Raw genomic sequence first — 26,472 nt, forward strand, 5'->3', positions numbered from 1 at the left:
TAGAGCCCGAGACAGAGGATCATTACATATGTCGATGCTCTGTATACTATGAGATTCAGGGGAGGTTCCACTACCTCTTCCGAACTGGGTTCGGACCAGTTTCCAGGATCATGGACTTCCCGGATCAGAGATGCCTAGGACTGTTTCTTCTAGAGCTCCGCAACCACAGGGAGTCCTTAGTGAGATCCAGACCAGATGTACTTGCTCGAGGACCAACACAAAGAGCTCTCACCAACTTCTTCCATACAAGCACTCCGAGGGCCAATCCACCCACCATACCTGGACCACAGGCTAGTGCAGGAGCCCGTTCGAGAGGTGTGACACTCGACAGAGCCACTGAGTTATGCAGAGCTTGACGCCCCAGACCCCATGGCCCTTGCCCACAACCACGCCACCACAAGAGGATCTGGGCCATCATCTCCCATCATCGCAGGACCACCTCGCGCCAGATCAATTTTACCACCTTGAGCACCATGTCACAGCGGCTCATGAGGGATGTATTAGGGTGATATGAGAGCTCTCTGCTCATGTACCTAGATCAGATTTTGTAGTTCTAGATTTTTGTTATCTTTCTTTATTTCTATTTTGTACCAAGGATGATGTACCTCATGGATATGATGTAAACTTTGGGTCTCATAGGTCATTTTGGCCTTTTGAAGACGTTAATAACAACTCTCTCTCTCTCTCTCTCTCTCTCTCTCTCTCTCTCTCTCTCTCTCTCTCTCTATATATATATATATATATATATATATATATATGTGTGTGTGTGTGTGTGTGTGTGTGTGTGTGTGTGCATACACACACATATATAAATATATGCATACACATATATACATACACATATACACATGCATATACATATACATACATAAATATATCTATGTATGTTTGTATATAACAATATGTTATATATATAGCATACGCATGCACACACACATATACGTGTGTGTGTGTGTGTGTGTGAGAGAGAGAGAGAGAGAGAGAGAGAGAGAGAGAGAAGGTGCGTGAACAACCACCAGAGAGAGAGAGTGTGAGAGGGACTGTGTTTGGCCTATCGCCTGTGACCTTGTTCGCCTATCGCATGCGACCTTGTTCGCCTGTTCGCCTACGACTCACTTTGCCTTCGAAGCTGCGACTCTACTCGCCTGTGAGCTTGCGACTCTGTTCGCTTGCTGTCCTCGCCTGTGTCTCCTTTCGATTCTGCTCGCCTGTGACATCTGTCTGTGAGCCTGCAATCTCACCTCTCCCTCCTCCTACTCTGTGTGTGTATGTGTGTGTGTGTGTGTGTGTGTGTGTGTGTGTGTGTGTGTGTGTGTCGCTGAGATCTTCGCACGCCATCCTCTCTCCCAGTGCAGTTTTGCCTTCCTTTTCAGGTTTAGTTCGCATCTGCAGATTTTCTAGAGTTCGAAGTCAGTTTCAGAATTCCGGTGTATAGAGCTTTTTTTATTCACATCAGTAGAAGTCAGTTTCAGTATTCCAGTAAACAGAGCTTTCTTTTTGATTCGCATCAGCAGAAATTTTAAAGGCTCCTGTATACAGCATACACCTTTCAAAAAAAAAAAGTTGTTTAGCAGTGTTGTACAGACTTTACTCTTGCAATTATGTCTGAGACTGTTGTGACCTATGCTCGCCGGGATAATGCTGCAGACAGTAACAAGAGGCAGCATGCTGCAATTGAATCTGTCACCATGATTAAGCAAGATTCGTCGGATGCACAGTTTGTATATGAGGCTTTATGTGAGGACTTTGTAGACAGTCGTGTCAAATGGAAGGACCCGCCTCCTTCTTTCAGTTACAAGATTAAATTGCCGACAATTGTCTCTCCTCTGCGTAGATACTCAGAGAAAGGGATTATTCTCTTCTTTCCAGGTAAAATGCCTTCTGCGCAAGAAGTAGCTCAATGGATTCAGTCCATTCTAGGTGGACCCTTTGTAGATGGAGTTCACTTTGCAGCAAGGGGCTTTTATGATGTATTACTGTCTGATGGTCAATATAAGCAGCAAATGCTTGAAACTTCTCCCCTTGTGTTTGGTGTACAATTGGTACATGTGTTACCTTGGTCCCCGACCCCTTGATTAGGCATCGTTGTCCTGTTTGGGTCGAGGTCGTGGATTTTCCGGAATATTTGAGGGAACATTTGCCAGGTATAGCAGCCACTCTGGGCAAAGTGGTTTGTGCACCTCGTCCTACAGGAAACAAACACAGATTTTGCATCTTGTGGGATACGGACCATGAGCAACCACCTGCAATTGCTGTTAAAGTAGAAAATGTGCGTGGCATGGGTGCACGTTACTTCAAATTAAATTGGGGAGTCTTTGCAGGTGCTTGTTTCACTTGTCATAAGTTTGGGCATATGGCTTCTGAATGTCCTTCTCTGCTGCATCCTCCACCGTTATCTGTTGTACCTCCCATTTCAGCGAATGAGCAGCCAACTCAAGTTAAGGAGATACCAACAAATCAAGCCACTCGAAATACTCAAAAGGAGAAAGAGAAAGGAAAAGCTAAAGTTATTCCACAAGTTGTTTCTTCTTTGGCAGTGCCAAATCAACCTAAGGATAAAGGAAAAGATCAAATATCTTCGGCTGAATGGAAAACTCCGAAAAAAGCTACTATGGTTCGTCGTGCTCCCGTTCCTTCACGTAATTGGACTGCATCTGCCACTATTGCACAGTCTTCCACTTCATCGACTATGCTTTCTAGAATATGGTCGGATGTAGTTCGAGGTGCTTCCTCGAGTATGGATGCCGATGTAAATGCTTTGGATATGTGTGTTGATACGAATATGCATGAGTCTCTCTTGATTCAGGGCGAGGGCTCTCTCCCTGATTCAGTTGTTGTTATGCAGCATTGATTTTGCTGGTTGTTCACTGTATATACCTTTGTACAGATTTGATGTTTGATGCTCCAATAAAATGTCTTTCATACAATATTAGAGGACTTTGTGATCCTAGTAAATTTAGGTTGTTTTGGCACTATGTACATAAAATGCAACCTCATCTGGTGTGTGTGCAAGAACACAATCAGCATACCTTAGTGGGTCAATCAGGTCACTTTGCTGGTTATGATATATTTTATGCGGGCACTCAGCATTACTCGGGAGTTTTTATGCTTGTTAAGCATGATCTGCAACCAATGTTGGCCTACAATGATTCTGCTGGCAGATGGATGGTCATTCAATGTTTATTGTATGGACAAATTTATGAATTTGCAGCAGTTTATGCACCACAAAGCTCAGCTGACAAGGCAAATATATGGTCACAAATGTTGGCTTATCCCTGGCTCCATAATGCATTCCTTTGTGGAGATTTTAATAATGCTCCATCTCCTGAATTTAATTCCACTGGAAGAACTCATATGCTTGGAGCTGAACGCAGAACATGGAATGATTTGCTCTCTTCCTGCAATATTTGGAACCTATGGCAGCATGTATTCCCTCGTCTGCAAGGGTTTACTTTTAATCACAATGCTTTTCCACATATCTGGACACGTCTGGATCGCTGGTAGTTGTTACATGCTGACCAATACGATGATTTTGTTTGCAAACTATGGATTGATCGTTCCATGTTACTCTCTGATCATTCTCCTTTATGGTTAGGCCTTTATTTTGATATGCCACAAGATGTCTCTATTCTTCAGAAACATAGGCTGTTGCTTTTAAACAACAGTTATCTTGTGCATGCTGATTTCAAGGAAATGGTTTTGCAAGCCATTGAGCCTTTGCCCCTTCAAATGCATGAGGATATTGACATTGCTTGGTTTCAATTTGTTCAGCGCATGCAGGCTGTGATCTGTGATTATGGTCGTTATTACATGGCCGACTTGAGGGATCAGATCTTGCTTTTGATTCTGTGTATTGGGACTATATAGCTATGACTACGAGTTATCTTGGTTTCGGTGCGGAGTGGCAAAATATTGTGTATTGGCTCTATAATGACAGTGATGCTTCTTTGATTTTGAGCTTGCCACACATCCTTTTCTTTGCTACTTGGATTTCTTGCAAGCTACTGATGAATTGCATGGCTTACAGCTTCCTGCGGGGCATACTTTCCTGGCTCAGGCTTATGCTGATGATTCTTTTTTTATGCCCAAGAATACCCAACAAGATCTTCAGAGATTAATGGAGGCTTTGGAGGCTGCTGGTTTGAAAGTGAATTTCCATAAGTCTACCTTGCTTGCGCTTAACATACAGCAATGGCATCATGTATTGTGGCCCGGTGGAATACCTCCTGGTGGACATATCGTTCGTCATTTGGGTTACCCTTTGGGTTGGCAGCTATCATCTTCACAAATGATTCAATGGGTTATGCTAAAATTAAATCGCAAAATTGATTATTGGCAGCTTTCCACTTGGCCTCTTCATGTACGTCTCAGGATAGTGCAGGCTATTGTAATGGCTTACATACAGTTCTTTCTTCCATTGATTATGTGGAGGAAAGCTGATATAGATCGGTTTATGTCTCTGGCAATGGCAATTGTGTGGAAAACTCAACATCGTAAAAAGAGTCTTTGTCTTTTGTCAATGCCAAAGATGTGTTCTCCAAAGATACATGGTGGCTTGAACATATTGAATATTCATTTTCATGTGCTTGCTCGTAAATCCACTTTGCTGTTGGAATTTGTACATTAGCACCAGCCATGGGCTATTATGTTGGGTCATATGTGTATGTCTATGTCTTCACCTGCTTTTGGAAAGTGGACTGTTACGTATTGGGATGCAATTTTCAGCCATTTCGATGGAAAAATTGTCGGCTGCCCTCTTTCATCTAAGTTAATTTTTGCCTGGAAACAGGTTACGCAATATCTTTTTTGGAATCCCAGGCTTAATGCGCAATCTTCTTCGCTTCGCCTTGAGAGTATTCATTGGTCAAAGGTTTTTGATATACCCTTGGCTCTACGAGAGCCTAGGAAGGCATATTTCCTTTCAAAGAAAGGAGTTTATCTTATTGATGATGTTTTGGATGCTGGTGGCCATGTGCTTTCTTTTGTGGTTGCCGCCAGAAAATTTGGTCTGGGGATGCATTATAGAGCAATCTGGCAGCTTATTCGAGAGCTTCTTGCTCCTTTTGAACCAATTGCAGATTTGGATCGTTCTGATCGTTTGGTTGATTGGAGCCTTAGAAGAGAACAACCTGCACGAGGCCCTTTATCAATGGCTAAACTTTCGGTTCATTCGATATATCATCTCTTGTTGCCTGCCTCTTGGGTTCAAGAACATGCGAATCAGATTTGGCATCTTCATAAAAGTCAGGGTTGGTGGAAACAGCGGCTTCATTCTCTTTGGAAATGCAGTCTTCCTTTGAAAAGTAGACTTTTTTTATGGAGATGCTTGATTGGAGTCTTGCCAGTCGGCCTTTTCTTGGCTATGCGACTTTTAGCACCTTCAACTTGTCATAGTTGTGGTGCTTCTCAAGACACAGTCTTTCATCTTTTGTGGAGTTGTCCTCTGACCAGGACTTTATTGGATCGGATTGCTGCACGTTTGAGAGCCCGCTTCCGACAGGCACCCTTTGGGAAATACTTTTGGATCTTCGGTCTTCTCCCTTCACCCCTTAGATCCTATAAAGTCTTCTTTGATTGGGTTCGCTACTGGGCTTTATGGACTACCTGGCAGTCTCGCAACAGGATAGTTTTTGCTGAGCCTTATTTGGATGCTTACTCATTCTTCCGTTCCTCTCTTCAGCAATCTTTATATGACTGTCTCTCTCTTCATGAGATTGACTCAGCTCTGTATGCTCTTTTTACAGATTGTTTTTAGATGTTTAACTATGTTCACACTGAACATAGTGAACACTCTAATATTCTCCCTTGTATATGGTCTTTTTGGTGGGTTTTCCTCGTTTTGAGGTTTCCCACCTATAATTAATGACATGAAGCTTTACAAAAAAAAAAGTGAGAGAGACTGTGCATCTTCGCCAGCAACTTTTTGACAATTCTCGCATGTGCCTTCTATGCCTTGCGCTCGCGTGTATGTGCATGTGGGTGTGTGGGTGTGGGGTCGCCCTCAGCAGATAATCATCGCCGCTAGCAATCAGTCCTTGCCTACAGTACTCTGTCATTGCCCTCAGCAGTCAGTTGTCATCAGCTGCCACCCAGCAGAGATTCGCCAGTAATCGTTAGCAGCTTGCAGTATTACCTGTTCAATAGCGCAGCATAACGTCTCTAGTCATCTTCTTCCCTGCTGATTGCTATTTACTGGAAGTTCTCGACAGTTTGCACTTTGGTATATAGTGTGCTGTGTTCTATTCGAAATGGTGTATTCTGAAGTTGCTTCTCCAGAACCTATTGCATATCACAGAAGAGCAGATAATATCTCCCAATGCCCCAAGTTCTCAGCTCATCAAGCAGACCCTTCTGTATGTGGAAATCCGACACTTCAAACTTTCACAAATATTTTGCATGAAGGATTTTCATGCCATTAAACATGCTTGGCGGGATGCAGCACCTCCAGAATTCCATGTGGCAGTTCCAGCTCAGGCTTTGTATACACCTGTGATGGATCTTGCTCATAAAGGAATAGTTCTTTTTCCCCCTGAGACGCCTCGTTGGTGCTTTACCGATTGACAGTTTTCTGGCCGAAAGCCAGCATCTTGTAGAAGATGTTCACATCCACGTGAGATAGTCTATCATCTTCTATGGTCTTGCCCCCATTCCAATGCTCTTCTGGACAGATAGTTAGGACACCTTCGTGTGAGATTTGTAGGCAAATCTTTTGGCAAATTTTTTTGGCTATTTGGCAACATTTCCCCCGATTTGGCAAAATTTGATACTTTCATTGCATGGACAAGATTTTGGGCCCTATGGTCCATCTATCATGTGCAATACCGCTCTAGGTGGGGAGCCCTTCGCGAGGAGCTACAGAAAGCCTTAATGGGAGGCTCTATCGACATTCTCTTTCTTCAGGAACACCACTTGTCAGCTGGTCATACCCACAAATGCATGAAGATTTTACAGGGCAGGAGCCACACTTTTTGGTCACCCGACTTCAGCCTCTCTAGAATCTAGGGTGGAGTATGTATCTTAGTTAGCGAGCAGCTTCTTCGGCGGTGGTGGACTCCGGTACCATAGCCCCCGAGAGGGCACACTGGTTCATTATCAAGCTTAAGGACTGGATGGGCCTCCTCTCCATGGCAGGTCGGGCGGACTTTTGGAGCATGATTCAGCGAGGCCTCACTTAGGCCAATTTTTGGTGTATGGGGCAACTTCAATATGTTGAAGACCACAAAGGATAGACTAGGTTGTAGCCAGGATGCTGTTTCTGGTACACAGCTTGCAGCATGGGACAAGACCCCTGGCATCTCCTGGAGTTTGGGCATAGCCCAGGGGAGTTGAAATTCTCTAGATCTGACGGAGCGAAGGCCCCAACCCCTCCCGTTTCGATCGTCTCTATGTTGATGAATGGGCATGAACACGAGCCGGCATGGTGGGTATTTTCGCTGGCACTTCCTGTTCAGACCATTCCACCTGTCATCCTCTCTCTAGAGGACCCCAGTGACAGGATAGTCAGTAGGGCCTCCACATACCCGAGAGCTTGATCCAAGACTCGGAGATCTGCAGGAGGATAGAGGAGCTATGCAAGAGCTTGGTATTTCATGAGGGCACAGCGGTGGTGACTCTAGATACTGGGCTCAGCAAGATCAGCGCCATTCTCTAGAAGGCAGCTTGGACCAGACTATCAGAGAATAGAGAGCAGGAGAGGAGCCTCCACCGGAGCCTAGCCTCCCTTCAGTGCTTGCAGGCCCTTCGATTGAGGCTCAGATTGCCGCAGCCCGCACTGAGATCAGCTCCATAAAGGAGAGAGAGTGGAGTACAGATTGTTGGGCCTTCTCCAAGACGTGTATCGATAAGGTATAGCGGTATATCCTTAACTTCATTTGGGCAGGCGGTGATGGCAAGCTAGCACCGGCCAAGGTGGCATTGAGAGTCTTCATTCAGCCTCACCATAGAGGCAGCCTAGGCATTATTGATCTTCTATGCAGAGCAGAGCCTTTCTGGGCAAGTTGATCATCAGAGGACTCCTCCCACGTGGTGAGCTCTGGAAGGACTTTCTCATGGCCCGCATCTCTGCTCACACTCTTGTTCTTGGCGGTTCCCTAGTCCCCGAGCCCACGGCGGATCTTTACAGAGATGAGGACCCACAGCTCAGCCCAGCCTTCAAGGAGAGATTTGCATCCAGTCTCTTTCGAGCCTGGGACCACATTCATTTTGCTCTTCACTAGTCTCCCCCAGTCCTAGACGAGGAGCTACTTTGACAGCCGTTGGTTTGGAACCAGAGTGACTCATCCTCACCCGGCTCCTTCTAGAGGCTCAGGAGAGGAGCCTAGATGAGATCCGAGGCAGAGATAGACTCAACCTTGACATCAACTCTGCCATCCCTCCTAAGTGGCTTGCACTGGTTCAGGACCCAGGGGTTTTTACTGACATGGTATCCCGATGGCAGTCCATGGTTCAGATGAAGGCACCTTTCTCTATAGGGCCATAGGGCAGATTGAGCCGATCCCCCCCCCCTCCGGTGAGATGCGACAGAGGACCTCAGCAGCTCCACTTTAGAGAGGGTGAGAGTGATTGGGTCTCATGACCACAGATGGCACGTCAACCCACCTCCCGCCAGAGTGGCTAGAGAGAGATCTTGGAGATTATGGTTATGGGAGGGCTTGTTGCTGATGCATTTACAGTGGCATCCTGGTGAGTGGCAGTGGCACGATCGTTTTTCCCCCGATGATGCCCCTGACATCCCTTTCTTTGAGTACACTGTACATCTCAGCCGTAGGACTCAGATGCCAAAGATTATCAGTCTGCCAGCAAGGCGACAGCACACTGGCAGACCTAGGGCACCCCACGCGCTTCATGATGTTTGGAAGCGGTTGTGGGAAAGCTCCGGCCACAGAAGATTACTATTTTCCTTTGGCAGATAGCACACAGGAGCTTGGCAGTGGGCATCTGGCTCGTAGTAGTTGGTCGGCCGGCTCTCTATTCTAGATGTGGACACCCCTTGGAGATGCAACCGCATTGCCTTTGGGATTGTCCCAAGGTGCAACAAGTTTGGTTGTGGATCCTCCGCAATTTCACCACCAGGCACTGGCCCACACCATCACCTAGGAGCAGTAGCTTGGGCTTCTCAAACAAGCACTGGCTCTAGCATATGAGGAGACGGGACAAGACCTCGCCCTTCTTAATATCATGATAGCCCTGTTATCGGCAGCCCCAATTGGGAGGAGGCCCACAAGCCCCTGTCATCATAGCTGGGAGATCATCCACAATATAGCAGCATGGCACATTTAGCGTGCTCACTATGCAGAAGGCCATAGAGGACACTACCACGCCACCCATTGAGTCCATCAAGGGCACGTGGACAGACATCATACACACCCTCCGTGGCCAATAGAGGACACTACCATGCCACCCATTGAGTCCATCAAGGGCACGTGGACAGACATCATACACACCCTCCGTGGCCAATGGGAGAAGCTTCGAGGTGGCTCTGAGCGTATGTAGAAGCACCAAGTAGCTTTTCTACGGATTTGGAGCAACGGTCCTTTCCTTGGGATCAAAGACAATGAGGTTACTTGGCATTACATACCACCTATTTGGTTGTTCCCCCCTCCCCCCAATGTATGAGATAGCCTTCCACCCCAACCCGGCCCCGCAACACACACACAAGCAAGCCACCCCGGAAACCCTGCAACGCAACCCAACGGAGATGGCATGGAATAGTGGGAAGTCCGCACGGCATGACAAAGGCCGCGCGAGAAGAATGATGACCGAGCACAAACACACGACTAATGGACATGCAAGAGGCCAAGAACAACAAAAAAGCAAGTCGGCCATAAGTAGCAACAAGCAGCCTAAGAAGAAGAGTGACCCACCAAAGCCACACCGGGAAAGAAAAAGAGAAGGCCTAAAACCTTTCATTTGGCATGGACAACCCAACCACATTCACAACCACCTGAATATTCACCATTAACTAGGCACTTTTCGCATGTGATAAACATGGGCTGGCTGACTGGCCTGATGCTGACCGATTGGGGTTGTGTGCCGCTTAAGCCTCTCGATTTGCTGCCCAGCCCTCCTATGGGCTGGTTCCTTGGGCATGCCACCTCCATGGCCTCTAGAGTAGGCCGTAAGGGCTGCTCACGTTGTAGTCAAGGCTTCTAACACCTTATGGGGTGGCCAATAGGGCTGCACCTTTGCCTAGATGCCCACTTGCATGCAACAAAAGCCTCGACTCCCCCAGGCAAAGCCCAGTACACCTCTACAACATTCCAAAGGGTGACCCTAAGTGCGGGACATGCACACCTAACATGATCATGTACGGGACTTCGGCCAACCACCTCAACACTCAATTTCCTATTCCAAACCATGTGTAAGAGTTGAAGAAAGAAGACAAATAAGAGACGAAGAAAGTGGTGTGTTGGAGTTTTCACCGGAAGGAGCTTCTACACATGCACACCTTTAGCCCAATGTCCATGCATGACACCTGCAATATACACAGGCTTTACCTTTAGTAGACACATCCAACAAGAATCGGCACTGACAATCTCAAGCACCCGCACTACTACTCATCGTTGGCAATCATCCAAGTACATCTCTCGATGGGGGAACCATGGCTGGAGTAAGCCGGACCCATGTTATGACCCATCGCTTCGACCCTCCTTAATTGAGCAAGAACCTCCCAAAAATAACCTCTATCCCAAGTGCTCGATAGCCCCAAATCAACCGAGCAAACAAGGCCACACAGCTCCATTGTAGCTTTGGGCAAAGTCCACTACCACGCATCAACATCTCACGATCTTGACTCCCCTAGGAAAGGGATGTCAAGTAAATGTGGAGCAAAAGCAGCCAAAAGAGTCGAAGAAAGCAGTTGAGTTGGAGAAACCTTCGCGTTGAAGAGTAATACACACATAGGATACCTTTTTACCATTACCTAATCACGCCACCTGCATATATCACTAAGGGCATCAAAATTTTATCACATCTTGCATCTCAAGGCACGCACGGACACATGCACCTACATCTAACCTCGTCAACACCAACCCTCGAGGTACATCCTTGGATGGGGAGGCATGGCGGGCATAAGCCTTACCCATGGTACAACCCATCCCTATTGATCTGCAGGTACCTTCAACGTGCTTCAAGGAATACAACCTTTGCTTTGATACCAATTTAACACCAACACAGCCTTGCCCTCACTGATGTGTTGAAAACCATGAAGAAGCCCAATCTCTAAGCATCAAGCAACAAGGTCTCCGCATAATATCTTGTCACACCAAGAAGGCCCGGATCACCATCTACCCAAAACAAAATCATTCATTGGTGGTCCTAGCGCTCATTCCACCAATCAAAGGGTGTGGTACACTGTACGCTTCTACCAACCACCAAACTTTGAAGGGCTCGAGCCATTTCCACAACAAAAGGAGGCCTTGCATGAAGAACTTCTACTTTGCATCTACCTTCCATGCACCTCGACAAGCTACCTACCACCAGGGCTACCCAAAGCTTATCAACAATATGCCCTGCATTCAACAGCAAGTTGCCCCAAACCATACCACTTAACCTCGTACACCAACGTCATGACGTATCTTGGACCATCCACATCTTTCCACCCCAACAGCAGCTTCACCATCGACTAGGGTGACACAAGGACATGGTCATCATTAGGAAGGCAGATTATGTTAACCACTTCATAGGTTAACATGGTTTCACCCATCCAACCTACCGTGAGGCGCTTTGCTATCATACCTCCTGGAATGGGCACTTTTCTTTCGTAAGACAGTGTTGGAACATATAAAGTAACCTTAACCTAAGTTTAATGTCAAATAGCGGAAGTCTAGAACTTTGTGTACATACTTGTTTAAGACTAGTAATGGTGGACATACCATTTTTAAGTTTGGTTGGCCTAGCGTGAAAACTAGTCACTTGTATATAAGTCACATTTGACACTAAGCAATTACTTGCTTGATGGATGCATAGGTTTTCCTCTTGCATTAGATTCTTCTTCCCCCGCCTTTTGTGAAAGAATGTTACGTATCTAATGCTAGTCCGCGAGATTAGTGACCTAATCCAGCAGAGTTAGGAGAGCCCTGGGATTAGGAAAAGCAGGAAAATACAAGAGGCTAATGCTCCAATCCCACAAACCATGCCAGTCAACACTAGTATACCAACAACGCTTGCTTGTTGAGGCCTTCGGCATGGCCGTCCATGATCCGTCGAATCCAATCATGTTCCCGATGGTAATCTTGGTCCATCATAGACCATAGAGTGAATAACTCTCTATGAACAATAATAAACCCAAGTCTCACTTACATAGTGGCCAATATACTTGGTATTATTAATTATGAGCCTTAGCCACCTGTATCAACCTACTTTCCCTAATCCCAGGGCTTCCCTAACTTTGCCAAATTAGGACACTAATCTCAAGGATTAGCATTAGGTACATAGCATACTTCCCCTCTTAAGACATTTCCACTCTTGGAAATAAAGCAAGGAAAGCATAGCCACCTTACATCTGCCTCTGAAATCAGGTTTTATACATGTCTAACGAAACCACATAGCTAGGTATCTAGGAATCAGCTCAGCTGAAGCTGCTATTCCTCCTGACTATCACCGTGGAAACAAGACAAAACCAGAACCTACTCAAGCTCTTCAGAAACACAGCAATCCCTCAATCCCCCAACTCCTCAGAAAGTTGGAAAACCTTAAATCACCGAGACAACTGTTTGCTAGCTACAACATAATACCTCGTACCTAGAGAATAACTTCCCAACCTTCCCTGATCGTAACGTCTCAAAATTCTTGGGTACTCCTAGTATTCAACCTGATAACTCCCTCAGTGAATGCCTCCTATCAGAATATAATTGTGCTCTATCCTAAGCACTCTTGATAGCATCCGATGCACCAACTAACTATCCTGTCGGAAATCTCTAGCCGCATCAATCCAAATACCCTTAAGTCCCATAGTTAGTGGAGATGCAAGTTGAAAACCATACATTAGCATACTCAGACTGTAATCAGTATCTCAATGCTAGTACACCCGACTATAGGGATGTACCTCTCCCAATCAGATGGTCACATAGAGACGTATCCATAAAGCATATCCTCCAAAACCAAATGCACCCTCCTGTTTGCCCAACAAACCGAGGATGGTTGGCAAATACTTCCCTATCCAAGAATCGTATAACTATCAAGTATCTCTACAATCTCATCATAAATAACCTTACAGAATGCTCCTATCAGGACCGCGTTCAATCCAGAACACCACTGATATAAGACATCGAGACTATGTTCAAACAAGAACACCGCCGATAAAAACCCTCTAGTGCAAGTCAATATCTATCAATGCAAATCCATGCAATGACTACAAACCATCCGCCCTTTTCTAGGGTTAACTGCTCCTAGAGTTATACCTTGAAGTTCTAAAGTCTCAGGGAATCCCGGGCTATCGAAACTTGCACTAAAACGTAACCTAGTTGTCGCTAGGAGTCCTATGCTTACATCATCGTAGGAAAATTTGACCAAATCATATGGTCTCTTGGTGCCAAATGCATTCAGTATTCCACCAAAATATGATATATCCTCTCTACTGCCTCACAGACCAAGAACAATCATAATGTGCAGGAACTCAACCCAGTTAATCCTAACCACTTAAAGTACCTAGAAACTTCAAGTTTTGCCCAACCACGGTGTCAAGGTAATCCAGATGCCAAACAACATCACAATGTTACTGGGACAAGGTCAAACTAGCATACCCCCACCAATCAACACTCTACCACACACTCCTAGATAACAAATCTAATAACCATATATTTACCACATTCGAGGACAGAGCTCAAACCTCTGAAACAATGGCAAGTAAAAAATTCAGTTTTACCATCCAACAATCACAAGTTCTGGATCACGTCGGAAGTTACAACATCTACCTCACCGAAAGCCCATAAACCACACAAGAAGTAGACCCTAGCATCCCATACCATCAAGATAAGCCCCATCTACATTTTACAAATCCATCCCTCACCAGCATGCCGATCTTGAATATTTAAATTGCCAGTTATATCTGGCACACAAACTAGCCCTTCACAGAAGAACAAATCTATCCATGAAATCCACTAAAATACCATTAGTGATACAATCTTTAAGTATGGATCTTTGCAAAATATATGTGTGCGCCTCAAGATGCATTGGTAACCCAACCGGTTTCCCAACACCACTCAGAACAGATAGAATCTACAGGTGGGAGGTGAGCTAGCCTGCACCCCTTCTATTTGAGACTAGTCTTGTTGTTTGTGTTTAGGGAGATCCTAGTTGATCTTACAAAGAACCACCACGAAGGCCAATCTCTATTTGCCTCCATCTAGGCAAAGAGAGCTCAGAGCTCTTCCTTCACTCTCATAGCCATGGAGCATTCCCATGTGACAACGGAGTGAGGATGCGACAAATGAGCTGGTGCACCCACATCTGGGAGTTGCATTGCGGCTTGAAGGCAAGACCCAACAACACATGGTTCAATAAAAGGTAAGCTCTTGCCTTGAACAACGAGGCTGTTTTGTTACAAAAGCATGTAAACGACACTCTAGGAATCTTCTAGTACAGATTATATACAGTAATTAGGTTGGTCTCGAATCCATTTTGACCTCCTTAAATCTTCTTTTCTTTCTCCTCTTTTCTAGTCTTCTCTTTAAACATCTCCACCTTAAGTGGTATCTTTCTAACAGTAAATTTCTCAACTAAATCTCTCTTTCATGATCTTTGTAATGAACTTATAACCTTCTAGTTGATCATCTCTCTCTTCTCAAAATAATGATGCATCCATCATAATGCCAAGGTTTTTTTATGCGTACACTTCTAAATCCATATTTCCCAAGAAAAATCCAAAATGATAGCTACACGCACACACATGCACATATAAGTACATGCTTATTTATATGTATCCAAGCTCTAACCCACAAGCATGTAACATTTCTAAAACCCTTTGCAAATGGACCCCACAAAACAAATTGTGATTCTCATCTACAAACTTTTCTGCTTAGCCAAAATCTGGTGTTATTTCCACTTACAAAACAAAAGTGAAACCAATTGGATTTAGGCAGGTTTTTGTCAAAGACTTGCCTGAAGTAAACAAACTTCTCAAGATCTTAATGAAATGGATCAAGTTGGGTCCTTAGCTTGACATCTCACAAGATCTGCTATGCAAGAGCTATGTTATCCGCACACTTGTCTCGAGCCATGGAAAGGGCACAATCTAAGTTGTTTCCAGATGATTTGAAAACACGTTGTGTGATACTGCAGTAAACTTAGTGACTATAGTCTTTTGAATCTCTGTTGTTGATGTTGCCACTAGCTTCGGGCTCTAAATGTTTGCTAGCAGCACAAAACAGCTCTCAGTTCAAGCATGTGTTCCTCAACTACAGCCCTTAAGGTGAAGATATGATTCAAAGTGGAAGAGCTGCACCTAGAACCATCCTGCTCTCTAACTTCACATTGTATTACTCTCTATGAAAGTAATGATTAAAGCTTTGAGGATAGAGTTATAAGTCTGGGTCATGATATGACATGAAGTAAAAATAAAGATAATTACTTACACAGAAGCTCCATTTTTCAACAAAAGTTCGACGCATTCTTGTCTTCCATAACCAGATGCATAATGAAGAGCTGTATTGTTGTTTTTATCAAGAGCATCAATAGCTACTCCAGCTTCCAAGAGTGCCTCAGCACATTTCACCTAAAAGAAAGAAAACAGTCCACCCATGAGGAGTATCAACTAGGCCATACTGTAAAACAAGAATGTAATTTTTATTCAGCATAATGTAGCACATACGCTAGGCATAAAGTGTCTTTACAAACATCCCCCTTCCTCCCTTGGATGGGCTGCAGGTCAGGGCGGGAAGATCCCTTGCCCATGAGGAACAAGGGAGTAAGAACCCTCCTTTTAATGGCCAGGGATATGTGTATAAAGCCTTTAACAAGCGAACATACTTATCTTACAGGCTTTCATAGTGGTTGAGTACTTTAGGTACGGTGCGGTATGGTATGTGTACGGTACAAGTACGTAAAGTATGCATCAAGATAAGTACTTTAAGTACGTTCATGTTTTTTACTATGTGTGTGTGTGTGTGTGTGTGTGTGTGTGTGTGTGTAAAATAAGAAATATCTAGCATCCATACAAAAATAGCATGAAAGACGATGGTAATACTAAAATGAAAACTGACTATTAACTACTGAGCAATGACCACTGACTAAAATAATTAAAAAACGGGCCAAATAAGTGTTGTACATTGAACCTCATATTTGGTGCAGAGACCTTATCCATACGAGGTACAGTACGTATGGAGTGGTACGGAAAGTACTGAAGATACTCATCGGATGAGTACGGGTACAAAATGCAACTATGCAGGCTTTACAAGTATTCAAGCCCAAACTTTGAAAGCTGGACCTCTCAATGGTTGTACAAACTTCCAAATGTAATGTTTTGTACCAGTATCGAGCAAGTCTGAATGTTTCTATTTTTAGCACATATTTATCCGAGCAAGGAATACGGAACTAAAAATTTAGGTGGAAGGGAGTCTCTGAAAAGCATATATAAGAGATCTTACACTGGAGTAAAGAAAGTTCCAAGGGAGAAGTTTAGAGACCTTCAAAAATGGAGCGAAGTTGCATATGTAATGCGGCTGGAGTTCTCATGCAGTGTTAACTTGCAATTTAGGAATTCCAAATTCATGGAGGTGTTAGATTAGAAACATATACCAGCACAACTTTGGACCTCTCTTCCGCCTCAAAAGGAACAACTCTAATCTCAATATGAATGCACTTATTTCGCATTAAGGGGCTACATGTCCAAATAACTGAGAATACTACTTCTCACAAACCACACATCATCTTTCATCTGGTTACAGAAAAAAGGAGCCTAACATTTTTGTACCTTGAGGAAATTATCATGGATACTCCACTTCTATCTACTTTGTCTTTGATTCTTGGACTCCATACAAAGAATCGATCCTTCGAGACTGAAAGAGGCTCAATTTACTCATTTTGACCTCAATTTGAAAAACCCCCAAATTCCAAGAAAAGCAACAAGTTCAATTTTGCCTCAAATTGAGAAATCCCCCAAATTTCAAAGTGCAACTCTCAGAAACCCCCAAATTCTTGCACTTGCAAGTGTCTACAAATTGATATTTGTAAAATCAAAAAATTTTACCTGCACAATGACCTAGAGAGCTGTAGTCGACTTGAGGTGGAGCTAAACTTGCTGGTGGGAGCAGAGGGGGCAATGTAGAGGCCACAGTGGAGAGGCACGCACAACATGGAGGTGGAAGGACCACGGAAGACATGGGAGAAGGCCGACGGGAAGGGCTGGAAAGGTTGAAACTGGACGTGCCCGGGGAACGGCTATGGTGGCGGGCGAGCGACGAGCTGTAGAGACGGGCGACGAGCTGGAGACAACAACGAAGACGTTGAGCTGCACACAGTCGGAAGCAACGACTAACTGTACGACTACCGGACGAAAGGAGTCCAAAAAATGTAGAATTTCATCCAATGCCACATAAGCCAAAAGTGTGGCAAGGCGTCACTGAGGGACGCTCGCTGTGGTGAGAGCACTGCCGCTTGGCCGGGCAATGGCAACTGTCTGGGCACTAGAGCCGCCAGCTTTGGAGGCGAGAACCAGGCAGAGCAGCACTGAGTGGGCGACGAAAGGACGCGCCAGGTGGAACAGCGTGCGCACACAGAGGGCGGACAGAACAGCTCGAACAAAAGGCGGGCATACGGCCATGGATGGACGGATGGACGGATGGGGATCGCGGAAGTAGACTGGCGAGCAGCAAGCTCTGATACCAATTGTGGACTCACACATATAATTAGGGTTTCTTGCATATTAGGGTTAGCTACATGAAGACACACAAAGAGAGAGCAAGCAGGTGTGTGGTAGATCATAAATGCAAGTCAACTCTTGTATGTGAGTCACATCCATATAATATCCAAGTACAAAAGTTGAATGGATAGAGTGGTCTTTCACACTTGATATCCAAGGGGAAAAACCACATGGCAAAAAGTGCCCTTGGTTAAGCCCTGTTCACACGTAGCACTACTATAATTGAGCATATGCCTACATACATCAACTTCTTGTTAGGCGTTCTCGCGTTCTTGAAGAGGCCAAGTCCAACCACTCACCAAGAACTTCGTTTGGTCAAGAGGGGTGGATGGCAAGGCACACACACCAAAGTCACATATGGAGAGTTATCATTCAGTCCCTTCACAAAGGGGGGCTTAGAGATCATTGACCTGATGGTGCAAAGCAAGGCCCTTTTGGGCAAGCTCATAGTTCGAAGCCTCCTTCGAGGAGGAGAGCCATGGAAGAGTTTCCTCCTATCTCAACGCACACCCCTGTTGTTGGCAGCCCATGGCTTCCGATCCCCTGGTAGATCTTCACAGAGGCTTGCACTGTCACATGCGGAAGCTCTCGGAGTCTTCTTTCAGCCCTAAACACCATCTTGGAACAACCTGATGGAGAGAAGAGAGAGATAGCCAAGTTTCAGAATATTCATATAGTGTACATGTCTTGGCAAGCCTTTGGCTGCCCCTCAAAAGGTTATCCAACTCCATGAAGTCCTCTGCCTACTGACTCAGCCCCTTAAGGACTGAATGCCTAGCTATGAGCTTAGCCCTTGCTATTTATAGGCCTTGGAGAACACTAGTGGGCTGGCCAACCTGCTGTTGGCCAGGTCCCCTTGACAAATCCCCCATTGCTGGCAGCCGACACAGATACCCCTCATGAATGCTGGCTGATAGCCTCCTGGGCTCTACCAGTGTCTTCCCTGCCCACGCCTAGCTGCTGCAGCTCCTGAATCTGGTTCTAAAACTGTTCTTTTATCTGTTGCCCGTGAAGGATCAGCCCTCGGAATGAGCATGCACATGTCTTGCACATGACATCCCCCTCTACTACCAACGTAACATGCGAAAGCTTGATGAGTAGAATCAGTAACTTCAATGTACAGAATTCAGCAATCTTTCGCGACGACGATAACACACAACATAGAGAGAGATGCAAAAATAGAGAGAGAGAGAGAGAGAGAGAGAGAGAGAGCTTTATTAACGTCTACTAGAGGCCGAAGTCGGCCTATGAAACAAAACAATATACAACTGTCAATGTCCTTTGGGTATCCAGATAATAGAAAAAGTTACAAGGTACAAAGCTGAAAAGCTAAGGATCGATGGGAGAGAGAACCATCAAACTGACAAGGGATGGATGGAGCTCTATCACTAGGGGCTCAATGTGCAGTATTGTATGCATCGGGTATACAATCATGCTATATGCAAATCTAGCTAGCTCCATCCAGTACCATACTGGGGATGTAGGATGGTGTACATCAGTGGAGGAGGGGCAAAGACCTCCTGTAGGATCCTCCCTAGATCGGATCGAAAATGTGTGAGCCTCTCCTGGACATAAAGCTGGTGGCGAGACTGGATCTGAGTGATCTCTCTCTCATGAAGTCTGGGGGTCTGGTAGCCTGGTGCTCTCTGTCTCCGTCAAGCTCGGAGATCCTCTACACCCTGAAGTGTGACCCCCCTATTATGGTGGTGGTGGGAGTGGTGGCGTAGCTCTCTGAAAGAAATCTGTAATCTGGGACTACTACCTACCTCCCTGTGTCGTCTGTGTCTGTAGTAGTGTGTAAGATCTCCGTCCCCACCGCACAACGGATTCTGGGTGCTAGCAGCGGAAGTAGCACATCTTGCGTGAGGAAGGGTCCTACACTCGGCGCCTCGCCCACGGATATCCGGACAGGTGACTAATTTCTCGGTTCTTCCAAAACCGAACTTATAAAAACTTTCCTTGTCCGAAAAGCACAGACGATTCCTCCAGGATAAAATTTTCCTCTAACGTAGTCAGGGTCATTACTGACCAAACTGATCCAACCGAACCTAAAGTCACTTCGTCAGATCAAGGAAGAAACTTGCACTTAGATCATAGAGATCAACGCTTTTTTTCCCATCAAGAGGCACAGCCGTTGATTCCTATTTCCATAGAACAATTACTATCCGGGATTTACTTCATCTAGCGTACTACAATAGAAATTGAGTCTCATTTTACGGATCCATCAGTCCAGCCTAACCCCATCCAGTCCCATGGGTTAGCCAACCACCCAACCACTGTAGTGATGGGATCCAATTTAGAATTTGGTTAGGTTTTGTCCCGAGTACCAGGGAAAAGAGTTCCCAGGCCTCCTAGCCGAAAGTTCATGCAAACATTAAACTAGTCACACCACTTACACACCCAATATGAAATTGCCTTTTTCTCAGCATCAGCTATCTTTAAAACAATCCTTTAATGAAACCATTGTGTCACTGATCTCAATCCTCAAAATCTCTGGTAATCCTTATTTCCAATCATTCCTTCATCGATGTACTTATGGCATCGTTGGCAACCAGAACGCTCACCACCTGTTCACTCAGGGGCCTTTTCAATAGTTCCTAGCTCATAGTACCCGACAATATAATCACTTATAAAAATCAAGATGGAATCTTCATTGAAGATCAGCAAGATCAACCAACAGATCTATATAAAAGAGCCATGGACTCATCCGTTGAGGACCAGCAAGGCCAATCAACCAGATCCATGCCCAGTTTCAGAAAACAACTCTTACTCCTTGTTCCAAATATCTTCCACGACGCACGTGTGCGTATCTTCGGCGACCCAGAGCCCGAGCACCGTATGGTCAGCACCCTCTAGAATCCTTCGCAGGTCACCTCGCGCTTCACTCATAGGCCGCTTCCTTGGTCCCTCGTCCACCGTACCGGAAGCTAACCATTTAAATCGAACCGAGGCTGATCAAGACCTCGACCGACCTTGCTACACGAGACGTCCTCCGTTGACTCTCCGTCAGCTGTTGCAACTTTATCAGGTAGGTCTCCACGACCACATTCTCAAGACAGTCAAAATGCTTCCCCAACATTCTTGACATAAAACAGTCATTTACAAACAGTTCACAAATACAATTTCTACAATGAACTCACATCTTTCCAGATTGTTCCACATCAATCCATATTACTTAACCCAAATCCAAATCATATGTGTATCCATTCTTGACCAGATACATCAGTTTCCATCCCATCACATCAGATTCATTCACTTCACATAACATCCATTTCTATCTTTCTTAATTTACATTGCGTCTCATCACATCCATTTCTCATTACATCTCATTCGTTTACATCTTATATTATTCATTCATATTCTGATTCACATGACATCTCATCTCATCCATTCACTCATATCGACTTCATATCCATTCACATACATATTCGCATTCATTATTCCACATTCGTACATCCACATTCACTTTTACATCCATACATCCATTTTCACATCCACATTCATACATCCGCATCCATATCTACATTCATACATCCACATACACATCCATACATCCACATCCATATCTACATCCATACATCCATTTTCACATCCACATTCATATATCCACATCCACATCCACACTCACATCTACATCCATACATCCATTTTCACATTCATATCTACATCCATACATCCATTTCCACATCTATATCCATACATCCATTTCCACATTCACATCTACATCCATACATCCATTTTTACATCCACATCCATACATTCACATCCACATTCACATCTACATCCATACATCTATTTCCACATCCACATTCATACATTCACATCCACATCCACATCCATACATCAACATCCACATCCACATCTACATCCATACATCCATTTTCACATTCACATTTACATCCATACATCTATTTTCACATCCACATCCACATCCATATTTACATTCATACATCTATATCCACATCCATATCCATACATCCATTTCTACATTCCCATTCATATATCCATATACGCCTTCACATCTATTCTTTTACATCTCATCCATCCTCGCCCTATCACAACCCATATACATCTTATCCCATCAGATACACTTTCTTACCTCATCCCATACACATTTTATCACATCTTAACTCATCTTATCACATCCTAACTCATCCCATACGCATCTTATCACATCCTATCACTTCTCATACCCATCTTATCACTTCTCATACACATCTTATCACATCCTAGCACATCTCATACACCTCTTATCACCTCTTATCACTTCTCATACACCTCTTATCACATCATAGCACATCTCATACACATCTTATCACATCCTAGCACATCTCATACATCTTATCACATCCTATCGCTTCTCATACGCATCTTATCACATCCTATCACTTCCTATCCCTTCCTTATCACATCCTATCACTTCTCATACACATCTTATCACATCCTATCCCTTTCCATACGCATCTTATCGCATCCTATCACTTTCCATACGCATCTTATCAGGCATAAAGACAACTTTAGTAGGAATAACACTTTTAGAATAATCCTGTTATGCATTTTACTATGCATAAATTCTATTTTAATGAGAATAACACTTTCAAAATAAAAATAATTCTTTTATGCATTTATCTATGTATAAATTCAATTTCAATAAAAATAATACTTTCGAAATAAAAATAAATCTTTTATGCATCTTTCTATGCATAAAATCAAAATTGATAAGAATAACTCTTTTGGAATAAAAATAAAATTCTTTACGCATCTATTTATGCATAAAATCAAAATTGATGAAAATAACTCTTTTGAAATAAAAATAGATTTCTTTATGCATCTTTCTATGCATAAAATCAAAATTGATGAGAATAACACTTTTTGGATTAAATTAAATTCTTTATGCATCTTTCCATGCATAAATACAATTTAGTAAGAATTACACTTTTAGAATAAAAGAATTTCTCTTATGCATCTAATTTATGCATAAAATCCATTTATGATGAAAATCACACTTTTAATATAAAAAAATATCTTTTATGCATATGTTTATGCATACAAATCATTTATGATGAAAATCACTCTTTTAATATAAAAGAATTTCTTTTATGCATCCATTTATGCATAAAAATCATGTGTAACTTTTACAGAAATTTCTCTCCTCTCTCTTGGATCAAACCAAATCAAAAAGGAACCAAACTAGATCCAAATCTGGTCCAAATTCAACCAAACTAAAATCTGAAAAATTCTAGAAATCAGTTAGTCTTGGTTAGAGCCTTCCTCTCCTATAAATAGAACCTGAGTCCTTTGTTAAAAAAATTGGAGAATTTTACTATACCAGAATTATGCTGAAATAATGATAATTTTTACTGTTCTCTAAAATTCTCTCCAAATTGAAGAAATTAGAGCTTCTCTCTTTCTTCAATCTCCATTGGTGGCTCCATCAGCATACCAAACCAATTGATTGGTTGGGGACCTCTACCGTGATCAAAGAATCAAGCAATTTCTAAGGTAAAGTGAGAATTTTGATCTTTTTCCATAAATTCTCAATGTCTCTCTCTTCTCAACTCCTCTCAAGCTTGAGAAGCTTAATTGGAATGGTTTTTAAATGCTATTGAAGTTAATTGATGAATGGTAGTGAAGAATTACATAAATTTTTATATAGTTTTTATGCAATTTCTCTCTCTCACTCAAAGAATGGTCATTCTCATGACCTATTCTCAACCCAAATGAAGCTTCTCATAAAGCTTTTTCTTAATCCAAGATTAATCTATGCTTGTTTAATTGGCCAAATTAATGCCTTTTTTTTAATGCTTTTAGTTTATGTATTTCATGAATATGGATGATTCAATCCATTAGTGGGTTAATGATCCAATTAGGGATCATTCTAATCATTTACTTAATGTTAAGCTTTATCCTTTAAAATAATTGAGATTTATCAATCATAGCAGCGGAGCTATGAAATATCACATTATTTTTTAGTTTAAAACTCATTCAAGCACGTGAAGTAGGCGCCTCCTTGAAGGGATCCCCTTTCCTTACACGTGTCAAAATGGAAAGTGTCCGCATGTTTCGGCCAGCCACCTTCGAGAATGCACTCTCGCTTGCGCAGAGTGCTGAGATGAAGTATAATGGCGGAAAGCCCAAGACTTCCTAGCCTTCCACTCCCAAGGCACCCGCCTTTGGGGAGAAAAGGCCAGAACCAAAGACGAGGTCTTCCCTAGGGCAAAGCACACGAGCCTTTGTCTCCAAGAACTCGACTACTGCGTCCAAGCTTACTCCAGACCAGAAAGCTCAGGCAAGCAAGACTAGTGGGAAATTGAGTATAGAAGAAACAACTCAGTACAAGGAGTGTAGGTATTTCTTTTGTCACACAAAAGGACACACTTCTAAGGATTGTTCAAAGAAGACTACCACTCCACAGACTATCATCCCAACTTCCGTAGTGAATTCCGCTCCCACACAGACCCCAGCGGTCATCCTTGATTCTTGAAACCCCAGTTCTTTGGTTGGTGCAATCGCTAGTCAGGAACTCGAAGATAAGCAGAAGAGCGTCCAAGACAAGGAGTATGAGCGCAATGTACTGCTCTAGACATTTGGCTACATTGGTGGAGAGAGTCATCGTCTTATTTGACGGCGACAGCACGGAGGATGTGGTAACAGAACAAGGTGCTCGGCGAGCCCAGTTCCTACTGACTTTGGTAGACAAGAAGGTTGAGGGATTTGGCACAAGAATGACAACGAGCATTAAGTTTGAAGCTCAAGGTGCTAAGCTAGTGATTTAGGGTATAGAGTTTGTGCGGGACTTTATGGTTGCCCCTCTTGTAGAAGCAGACATAATTTTGGAAATTCAATGGTTTCACAAGTTCCAGCCAGACATTGATTGGGACAGACACTTTCCGGATTACCTGGAATGTGTCCAAAGCCCCTATAACTATTAAGTGTTAGCCAAGGATCTCGAACTTCCCTCTAATAACCCACTTGCAGGCCAAAATAGACATACGAAAAGGTGCACAATGTGCAATGGTTTATATCCAGACTGTCCAAACAGTGGCCAGTGCTTCCGAGAAGTACTAGGCTCTCCATGACAAGTTTCAGAAGATTTTTCTTCGTACAATCTTCCTCCCCAGCTCCCCCGTCTAGACCGGAGGACCACAAGATAGACCTCCTCCCAAGCTTGGATCCATCTGGAACTTGTCATGGAGAGCACGTAGTGTGTCGCCATTTGCAGTCCCGATCCTGTTCGTCAAGAAAAAGGATGGTTCTTCCGGATTGTGTGCCGATTATCGTGCACTCAATAAGTTGGCTATCAAGAGCAAGTTTCGGATGCCTCAAATAGATTACATTCTTAAGAGGCTGAATGGGACTAAGGTGTCTCGAAATTAGATCTGAAGAGTGGGTACCACCAAGTTAGGATTGTTGCGGGGAACATCCCCAAGATAGCCTTTCGCACAGAACAGGCCCGCTATGAATTTGTGGTCATGCCTTTTGGCTTCACGAATGCCCCAGCCACATTCAATCGCATGATGATATGGCTATCCTCAGACTTGATTTGAAAGTGTGTTCACATACTGGTATTCTGAGCTATGGTTGCGCAGCATGACATTGATGTGGAGAAAGTTTTGAAGTTGTTGGAAAACAACGATGCCCTCACCTTCTAAATACCAACTAGCCAAGATCACTCTATCTGTATCATTTTTTCTTACAACAGCAAAATAAGCTTCAAATTGCTGCAACCAAGAATAAAGGGTTTTGGGGTCAAGTTTACCATTATACTAACTGAAGTTCATCCTCTCAGAAGGATGACTGGAGGAGGAAGCTGGTGTCACTCTTGCATCTAATGCCGCAAGAAAACTTTCATGCTCCAAGTGTCGCCTGGTGTCTTCTTGTGAAGGCGCACAAGATGCTGCCACATGGTCTTCCATCAATCGAACCTCCAATGCTTGCATCTGCAACTTGAGTGTTGAACTCGACTACGGTAGTAACCCTCCAGAAGGGTTATCAAGAAGAGGATTTGCTATCGGGATTTGGGAAAGAGAAGAAGAGAGAGGAGTCGTCGGAGAAAACGGGGCTGGAAAACGGGTTCTTTCTTCCACGACCAAGATCTGCGCCTTCTGCTCTTCCAACTTAGTGTTGTGGTTTGCGATTGCTTGCAACATCGTCTGAAACATGTCGTGCACACTCATGTCTACGGCCCTCGAAGGGCTGTCTGATGCTCCTTGTTCCGAAGTTCTTTGTTCTCTCTCTTCGTCGAAGCTCGCCATAGTGGGAATATGCACTTCCTTTCCAAAACGCAATAAAACCATCCACTATGCGTTTGCGAGACTTTCCGGATGCTTCGGAAGGCTAAAAACCAACCGCCCTTCTAGGGACAAGAGTCACACCGAAAGAGAGAGTCCTCCGGAGTCTAGAAACGAACAACACAAACAGAAAAAAAAATCCTTTTTTTTTTTGGTTTTCTCCCTGAATCTTTACACTTGAAGAAGGCTCTAATACCAATGTAACATGCGGAAGCTCTGGGAGTCTTCTTTCAGCCCTAAACACCATCCTATATATACCTAGATGAATCCAGAAACATGCCCAAATTCACCTTTTAGAAACGTGCATGTTATATACTCATGGTA

At 43.8% G+C, this 26,472-nt stretch overlaps 1 protein-coding gene across 2 annotated transcripts in view; it reads right to left on the reverse strand.

The window, feature by feature from the left end:
• The window catches only part of LOC147636570 (ankyrin repeat domain-containing protein 2B-like), a 57,487-nt gene that overhangs the window by 7,819 nt on the left and 23,196 nt on the right, over window positions 1–26,472 (reverse strand). For both annotated transcript variants that reach the window (XM_086799997.1, XM_086799996.1), the window contains exon 7: window positions 15,573–15,712. In XM_086799997.1, the coding sequence (XP_086656123.1) occupies window positions 15,573–15,712 (140 nt within the window). The remainder of the gene's footprint in view (window positions 1–15,572; window positions 15,713–26,472) is intronic.

This window comes from Cibotium barometz, chromosome 7, assembly GCF_041138505.1.
Source record: "Cibotium barometz isolate CiBa-2024 chromosome 7, ASM4113850v1, whole genome shotgun sequence".
NCBI lineage: Eukaryota > Viridiplantae > Streptophyta > Polypodiopsida > Cyatheales > Cibotiaceae > Cibotium > Cibotium barometz.